At 40.8% G+C, this 9,500-nt stretch overlaps 1 protein-coding gene across 2 annotated transcripts in view; it reads right to left on the bottom strand.

Moving 5' to 3' along the window:
- Positions 1–1,812: 1,812 nt before the first annotated feature.
- The window catches only part of LOC116669992 (tripartite motif-containing protein 54), a 36,415-nt gene continuing 28,727 nt past the window's right edge, over positions 1,813–9,500 (bottom strand). The window contains exons 10-13 of one of the 2 annotated variants that reach the window (XM_032500170.1): positions 8,863–9,395; positions 6,261–7,364; positions 4,982–5,111; positions 1,813–4,158 (exon numbers count right to left, since the gene is read on the bottom strand). In XM_032500170.1, the coding sequence (XP_032356061.1) occupies positions 5,025–5,111; positions 6,261–7,364; positions 8,863–9,395 (1,724 nt within the window). In that variant the 3' untranslated portion in view covers positions 1,813–4,158; positions 4,982–5,024. The remainder of the gene's footprint in view (positions 4,159–4,981; positions 5,112–6,260; positions 7,365–8,862; positions 9,396–9,500) is intronic. The other variant, XM_032500171.1, reaches the window with a different exon arrangement.

Below are 9,500 nucleotides of genomic sequence, written 5' to 3'. Positions count from 1 at the left end.
TTTTTTTTCCTTCTTCTTCTCTTTCTTCATTCTTCTTCTTCTTTGCATTAGGCCGACTAGAAGCTGCATTGGCGTATTGCTGCCCTCTACGGTTTGTTACTAACTGTCATTCAACAATTATTTATTTAAATGTGATTTTGTTAGTGCATTGGACGTTCAAAAGATGCCTGTTTTATTATTTATTAGGAACAAGCAGTTGCTTATCCTATCGTATTGTTGCTTGTAGCTCGTTCTACATCCATTCTTGTAGTATTCCCCAGATCCAAATCGTACCCCATTACATACGAAAGGACCCCAAACCACTTCATATGTAACTCCACTATAGCCTACTACTGAGTGACATATACTGTACTTCTACATCAGAAGAAGACACAGTACTACTACATTTACCTGACAGAGAACATTGCCCATTCAGAATGTGCGCACAAAATATCATAATTAAAATGTGGACTAATCAGACATTTGCCCACAGGCTTAGGGGTGCCTATCACTAGGATTTCCATAGCATCCCCTCAGCAGCCCACAAGAAATTTCTGTGGTTTATTTATAATAAAAAAAAAATGTTTATGTCTTAATACTAGAATTTATATTTAAAAATGAATAAATAAACTAATAAACCAAACTGATTATTTTTAGAATAAAAACATGAAGCAAACACATGTGATACTATTCGGCCAATGGGCGCTGCACACATTACACTTTTGACCTTCCTTCCACAGTATGGACGGAAGAACAAGATCTTAGTTGTTAGTTTTCTCTGATCCTGTCACTGCAGTCTCCATTCACTGTCTAAGAGTCGGCGCCTTGCTGGCCGCGTGTCATAATGCGTGTCATATGTGGCCATGTGTCATAATTCAAACAATGCTTGGCTGCAAGTTTTCATTCTTTGATTTTCTTTTACTGCTGCTAGCGCATTTGCTGGTCATGTTTTGACCATAGTCCTGAAGGATATGTTCCATGTGTGATTCCTGTCTGATGTGGGCTAGTCTATGTCCTGCAGGATGTCCGATGTAGGCTAGTCTATGTCCTGCAGGATGTCCGATGTGGGCTAATCTATGTCCTGCAGGATGTCTGATGTGGGCTAGGCTATGTCCTGCAAGATATCCGATGTGGGCCAGTCTATGTCCTGCGGGATGTCTGATGTGGGATAGTCTATGTCATGTGGGATGTCTGATGTGGGCTAGTCTATGTCTTGCAGGATGTAAACGTCTTCTCTGCTGTGTGGGTTAATGTTTACCACTTTTTGTAATAAAAAGGTTAATTTTATAACCGTGCTGTGCAGAGCCAATGCTGCTGGTTTTGCCGGTGCAAATATATTTTAGCCTGAATAGGTTAATAGGTTAATTCAGTGAATAGTAAAGACTGCTGGGCCCCACTCCCCTCACTTTCCCCTCACATAGCCTCTTCAGCCTACTGCCATCTGGGAGAAGTTACTGGAGCATTCAAGCCTGTTCCACCAGACTGGCAAACAGCTTCAACACCCTCCCCTCTCTCCCTCCTCCTCCCCTCTGCCCCAAGAACTCTGAACTCTGTTCTCATTTACAGCCTTATTTGGAAGTTCATCTGTGTGCTGGAACCAAGGGCGTAACTCTGGGTTCAACATTGGGTGGGTTGAGATCTACCCTTTTGAGCAAAATTGAAATTTTGAGCAACGAAACACTTCATTTCCTGCATTCTGGTAAATATTTCTGGTACAATTTGCATATTTTCTGCATTCATTAATGGTGCAAATTTATTTAATTATGTAAAGGAAATTATTATTAGATATTTGGAGGGGGGATTGTAACACACACACACACACACACACACATCTTCAGGTGACAAAACCTAGATTTATTTGATTTATACTGTACATGTATCAATAACAACCAATATCTCATCTGACCCACTCTGTCCTGCATTTTGCAAAGACTTACAAAACACTAAACACTCAATAAATAATATGTGCTCAGACACTCTAATACACATAAAAAGCCACTGCAGTGTGTGCCAGAAGTCACTACATTTTGACAATACCACCAAACCACACTTAATCACATATGACATCCAAAATCACCAGTTCAAAGTGGACAAACTGGTTAGGGACTATTGTTTTACCCATTTCTTATGCCAAGCTACAACTAGTAGCACACAGGAAGTAACTGGCTGTTAAAAGCTCAGATTCCCTCTGATAGAAATAAGTAGCTTTACCTTTAACAGTAGGCTCTATAATTATTTTTACTATATTTTACTATAATTTGACACAGCATTAAATGGTACATTTTTAGGAGCAATAATAGTGTTAAGTTTTTTTTCTTTTTCTTCAAGTCAAGCAAAAAATGCAGTAAAACGTTTTAAAATTTTGAAAAAACAATTGTTTGGGGTTGCTGTGGCAGTGGTAGAGTGGTCGCCTGCCAATCGGAAGGTTGGTGGTTCAATCCCTGGCCCTGCAGTCCCATGTTGAACTGTCATTGGGCAAGACACTGAACCCCGAGTTGCCCCCAATGCTGTCCCATCAGAGTGTAGATATGTGTGAGTATGTATCTGATGTGTGTGAGTGTGTATCTGATGAGCAGGTGGCACCTTGTATGGCAACCTCGGCCACAGTGTGAATACTTCCTGTACTATGTTACAGAGCTTTGAGTAGTCGTAAGGACTAGAAAAGCTCTTTATAAATACTTTACATGTAAATCCTGCAGCCATATACCAGTAGGCTTAACAGTACTACTACAAGCTCTGCTATAACTACTAAAACTTGCACTTTTACATTCTCTGCTACTGCAACTACCTGGACTTATACTAGTGGTACTTCCTTTATAAAAACAGGTAACACTTTCCCCTTATACTGCATATGCTACCAGCAGTGGTGGAAAAAGGTCTCAGATCCTTAAGTAAATGTAGAAATACTGCATTAACTACCGGAAGCTGTGGATGAAATAACTTTTGTATTTCCGACATGTAATTGGGGCGGAAGGGAAGGGCCACTAAGTGGCAACCACCTAAATAACATCATATCATATCATATCATATAGCAGTAAAAGGCCTGAATTCAAAATGTTAAAGAAAGGAATCCATGTATTATTAGCAAAATGTACTTAAAGTATCAAAAGTACTCAATATGACAGCTCCTTTCAAAGTGTTATGTTTAAAAAAAAAATTGTATTTATATATGGATAAATATCTATATATACTGTATATATTATATTATTTTAAAAATATATATTTTCTATGAAACAAACAAATTTTACAGTTTCATATGATCAATGTGGAGCTCATTTTAGATACGTTGTATGCTACTCAGTAGATTTGTAGTAAAGTAATGCATCATGTAAACATATGTTTATGTATGATTTTTTTACACTAAAGCTGTCAGATAAATGTAGTAGAGTAAAAAGTACAATCTTTCCATCAGAGATGTACTAGAGTAGAATTATAAAGTAGCATTAAATTGTACTTAAGTACAGTACTCGAGTAAATATGGGCCTACTTACTTAAGTTACACCACTGAATACTAGTACTACCTAGTACAATGATAGAATACTTATACTATTCCATCAGAGATGTTTTAGAGTAGAATTATAAGGTAGCATTAAATTGTACTTAAGTACAGTACTCTAGTAAATATGGGCCTACTTACTTAAGTTACACCACTGAGTACTAGTACTACCTAGTACGATAGAATACTTATACTATTTCCTCGACACTGCGTCTTAAAAACCTGTTCTGCTGTGAAGGGCAACAGCTTCTTCTAAATACAGTTTCAAAATAAGAGCCCAACAGAGTCAGTGTTTTCCCCTTTAGGCACACAGATCTATTCCTATCTTGTACTACATTGTTTTAAATTGGATGAATATTCAGAACACAACAGAGCCTGTTGATAAAACTGCTGCAAATTTAATCCAAGTGCACGTATGTTTTTTGTCTCAGGGCAGTGCTGGGACTAGTGCTGGGACTAGTCTACATTTGCAGTCTACAAATCAGACTCTGGAGTGCATCTTTTCTGCTTTCTCTCCTTAGCAAAACATCTTCTCTTTTCTCTTTCCTCTACTTCTTGTGGACAGAGTTCAGCCAGGAGAAGCAGAAACTGGGTCGACGAGGAACCTCACCGAGGGTGAAAGACGAGGAAGAGGAGGAGGGAGGAGGACCGGTCCAAGCAGGACTCTTTGTCTCAGTCTCCAGCTGGAGCAAAGATGGACAGCACATGGACTAAGCATAAGTAAAAGTCCTGCATTGAAATGTTACTTGGGTAAAGGTATATGACTATTATTAGGAAAGTGTACTTTAAGTATCAAAAGTAAAAGTACTTTGTGCAGAAAAATGTGAGTGTAGATGAAGACCTTTAATGCAAACACAACTTATCATGCCTGCAAGAAGCAAAGGGGCATAAAAAGAGTTGTTACTGCTGTTAGAGTATAAAAACATAAGCAAGTATAAAAAAAAATACAATTAAAGTTGTTAATACTAGATTAAGGTCAGATGGTTAATATGTCAATATAAGTTGTAGCAGTTGGATTTAACTTGAAATCTTAAAACCTTTACTGACTTCTTGACATTTCTGTTATTACAAAGTAGTACCACAAGATGTCAGCAGAGGCTAGAGTCAGCCACACATGGCTGAAGGTATGGACTGATTATAAAACACCCTGTGTCCATGGTAACAAGACACCCTAACTCAGTCTCCACGAGTTTACTTTTAGTCGTTATGCAACGTTTGTAGTCTTTTGTGTATGTCTGGCGTAATTTGGGGTAAATTGAAGAGGACTTGTTTTTTTTACTATATTGTTACTGCTTTTAGAGCAATAGAATCCGGGTTATGTATTTTGTGAAAGAAATATTTTACAAATAAGGTCTTAAAATCACTAAGGACATGCCAGCCATTAATCTGCATTTGGTTCATGCCGGCATTTAAAAAAAGAAACATTTCAAGCTGCAGCTTTAATGTCCATTTCTTTAGTTTTTTTTCTTCTTCAAAATAAAAGCGCGGTGGAGCCAGCAGGTGTACCTGAACTGTGCAGCAGTGAGGGTGGATGTGTCTCCTGCTGGGGTTATGTGCAAATGAAGCAGCCGATGTAAGCCCAAACCCTCTGCAGGATGACCAGGAAGGCCAACAGGTAGAAGAGCAGAGTGACAGCCTGGAGAAAGATGGATGGATGAGAGAGAGAGAGAGAATGGTGGATGGAGGCCATGGTAAATGAGGAGATAGAGACAGGAGGGACAAGAGAAGTGGTCAAAGTGAAGAGAAGATTTGGGATGAAGGAGACAGATGGAGAGATGATGCTGCAATAAAAAGACTGTCATGTGGGGAAGGACGAAGGAAGGGAAGAGCACTGATTACTGTAACCAAGTACATTTACTCAAGTAAGGTACCTAATAGGGCTGCACAATATATAGTTTTTATCCTCATCGAAATATCAAAAATATTCTTTTTTATTAGTGCCTTTTGTTTTCAATTATATGTTCAATTTGTTCAGTAAAAGAATGTTGGACATTATTTTCTTTTATTTGTCTTGTATTTAGCAGAATACTGAAAGCAGCAGAAATGAGAACACTATTCCAAGTAATTTAGTTAGCGTGATATTTTATATTATCTCATATTTTCCTCATATTCTGCTGCCCTAGTACCTAAGTACAATATGAGGTACTTGCACTTTTCTTGAGTATTTTCTTCTCATGCCACTTTCAAATTTTTTATTGTACTTTTTACTTCACTAGACAACATTAGTTACTGTACTGATTAAGACTTTTGCACACAAAACATGAAAATGTTCAACTACAGCTGAAGCTATTAGTCGATTGTAATCAGTCACTGGGGGCATTTTACAGACCCAGTACTACTTTAAGTACAGTACATTTTGTTCATAATACTGCTTTTGAATGCTGAACAAGATTACTCCTTTTATGGAAACAATTTATTGAATTTTGTTTTCGGCTGTCACGTCTGTACAATGTAAAATAACTGGTGCTCTTCATTGAAGTGAAATAAACTTTTATTTTGAAGGTGAAATATATTTTTGAATAGTTTCCCCTCTTGTCCTTCCTTCTTCCTGCCTCGCCTTACGTTTTTAACATGTTTTCAACATTGGACAACACAGAGAGATGTGACTCTGCAAAAAAGATGAGCAGCAACAACCCCAAAACAAGAGAGTAAGAAGAGAAGAAAGAGAGAGAAAAAGAAAAAGACAATGTGGAGGTGTAGCCAGATCAGCAGGTGGGTGAAGAGTGCAATAGCCCGCTCGATGACAATGAGGACGATGATGAAGGTAAAACCAGCAGACACTGACCTGGAGAGAAACAGAGGAGGTTATTTTTTCTTCAGTTTCATGAACACTTGTTTCCATTTTGCCGTAAAGGTCTTGAGGCTGCTCGCTGTTCTCTCCATTATCCTCTTTCTTTTCCTCAGACCCTGTGTTGCCGGCTCCCTGCATCCAGCTAGTCTTCCTCTCCACCCCAGGGTGTCCCGTGTCCAGGCTGACATGTTTCTGCTCAGAGCCATCCTCCCTCATATGGACACAACCCATCTTTTCTTTCCTTTCATCACACCGTATGTTTCCTTCTTCCAGCCCTTCATTCATCGTCTCAAGCTCTCTTTCTCTCAGGTCGGAAGCACATTTCAGATCTAAAGGATCTTCATCATGTTGCTCTGTCTCTTCTGCATCCTCTGCTCCTCCATCAGTCAGCTCAAACTCGTCTTCACCCATCTCTGAGCTACCTCTCTCAGAAGTCTCCGCTGGATGTAATGATGGACTATCGTGTGCTAGGCTGAAGCTTTGATCCACAGCCCCGGGTAGGCACACCCAGCCCTGCATGTCCTCCTCCTCAGTTTCCTCCTCTGAGATACCAGCGTCTCCGGCTGCCTGCCCAGTCAGTAACAGATGGGGAACAGGTGTTAAAGCACTGCCCTGCTCAACAGGTACTGTCTGTGGGGGAGACTGAAATAGAGAGAGACTTTTGCGCTCCGACTCATGCGGTAGAGGAAGGTGTTGTTGGGTATGAAGCTCAGTGGAAAGTAGGAGTTGTTGTGGTCCAGGTGAAGGTTGGTTGGGGTTGGACATGCTCTGCTCTGGTTTCTGCGCCTGCGGTGTTTCCAAACTCCCCGGATCCCCAGAACGTGGTTGTATTTGGGGCTCAGACACGACTTGGACTGCACCTTCCGCCTCAGCCTGGATCCCAGCTTCTGGACACAGGGTCTGCTCTGCATCCAAAACCTTTGGCGAGATGTCTGCAGGGACAGGGCTAACTCTGCGCCAGCTGCCGGGGGGGTGCCAGCCGGGGTAAAGCCCAGCAGCCATTTCCTCCTTTATCATTTCTTCTTCATCCTGAGTGTCTTGTTGGTCCTCGGTGGCACTCTGTGTCGTCCAATCATCTGCATCGCTTAATGCCTCACACTGATATGTGAAGGAAGGCAGTTAAACAGCCATACAGAAAGTTATTTTTGTCTTAAGCGCATTATAAACAACTGACCGTTCTCCAAAGCATACAATATGTTTTATGATGGAATTTCATCCTTTTGGGTTGCTTTTTGTAACTAACTTTACTCTTAACATCCTCAAACAAAGAGAAATGTTCTCCCCCCGTCCTAAACCTGTCATAAATCTATACTAGAGTACGTATTTGTTTTATAAATGAAGCAGCCACGCTGTGTGTGTTTGAGCAGTTAGCAAACCCCACCCTGAAGGGACTTTCAGAAAGTACTGCACCCGAGCAGGTACGAGTTTCTCAAAAGGTGCCTAGTCCCCAAGGAAAGTTCCTGCATTCGAGAAAAATGAAAAGTTGAGCGAGGAATCCCCACATGCTGATTTATCCGTGGACACACCAACATATCTATCTAACGTTATTTCATATATAACGTTCATGGGATGAAGAATGCGGCACCTTGGAGAGATTTAAAGAGCTCAACGCTGATGTACCATGTGATGACAATGTGATTTTAATCAAATACATAGTAGTCCACAAATGACTTTATCATGAATGAACTGCAGTGCTTGGAGCTAATTTATAGTCTCTGTGAATTATAGAACTAATTATATAGTTCATTTTCAGACAATTAACAGTAACTTGTCATGACCTATATGTAATTATCACGTATAAGCTACATTAACAGTGGATAATTAGCTTCAGAGTACTTCTTGTTGATGTCTGTTTATGGCGACTACTGAATTCGAGGGTTTACACTTGTGGAGGAAAAAGTTTATTTTGCATTTTTGATCCTTGACAACAGCTAAGTGGGTCACTTGTATAACTTGTTGATTCACTGTTGTATAACTATTATTATTGTTTTGTGTTTCATTTATCAATTGTATGTGTTTCATTTATCAACTGTATAATTGTTTTGTTTTCATTTATCATTGTTTTACTTAGCATAAGCCTTATATAACCTGTTTTGATCACATATCATACTCATGCTTTGACTACGGCTTTCCATCGAGCCATGTTTGAGAATGGCGCTCCTGTTTTTGAAACATGGTTTCGAGGCAGGTGCGCCGGACTCACGGGATCGGCTGGGAGCGAAGACTGGCCATCCTCGCTCCCACACTATCCCTTGTTTGTTAAGAGAATAAAAAGACGGAGAATCCCTCAGTCCAACAGAGTCAGCTGATACTCATAGCTGTGCTGTATCCTGTTGGAAGTTAAGAGATATTCATTTTAGCAGAAAGCGGCGTTTGAGTGTGTTGACAGTGTGAGCCTGCCGAACACATCTGTACTGTATTTTGTGACAGGGTAAAGGGACAATTTATCCTGGCAGGGAAAAAGTGTTTTTTGTGGTTATTTGCTTGTAGTCGACCCCTCCGCGATCCTGTCTAAAGATTTTCACAAAACAACACTTAAATATTTTACATTTAATAAAAGCCCTATTAGAGTTTCTGTGGACAGCTGATACGGTACCTGTACTGTGCTCATTCCCTCCTGCTCTTCACAGATGTTTCCCTCTTTAACAGGTTCAGGAGCTGCATGTCCCTCCGGCTCCACTTTCTCCCCCTCCTCTTTCTCCGCCTCCTCTTTCTTCATCAGCAGTGGCGCAGCACAGAATTCTGGGCCTTGCAGACAGGCGTTCTCTATGGGTCCCTCCCTGCATCCACAGCTATTCATTCCAGCAGCTTTTGGGGTACTCAGTCCCATTTCCACCCCCAGTCCAACACCCCGGTTCAACAGAACAGATCCTCCATCAGCTACGTCCAGGTTGTCAGTCTCTGGCTGCAGAAGCGCCACTGCAGGCTCCACAGTGTAACTCACCGGGAGTGTCACTGCAGTCAGTTCCTCTGGTGGGGATACCAGCTCTGGAATGGCTTCTACACCAGGGTCCAGGTTCTGGGCCGAGGTTTCCTGATGCTGTTCTGGTTCCACGTTCTGGACAGAGTCCTCTTTGGGTTCCTCTGGCTCCGGTTCCACCTCTGCTTCTTCAGGAACCTCTTCCACAACTGGAGGGAGACAACAACACCGGTTAAGACTCAAAGTGTGTTCTTTATTCATTCTCCTTTATGGGACATTTAAAAGTACACTCCTGAAGTACAAATTCAAAGTAC

Source organism: Etheostoma spectabile, chromosome 20, assembly GCF_008692095.1.
Source record: "Etheostoma spectabile isolate EspeVRDwgs_2016 chromosome 20, UIUC_Espe_1.0, whole genome shotgun sequence".
NCBI classification, from domain to species: domain Eukaryota; kingdom Metazoa; phylum Chordata; class Actinopteri; order Perciformes; family Percidae; genus Etheostoma; species Etheostoma spectabile.
This window is presented reverse-complemented; position numbering and strand designations above follow the sequence as displayed.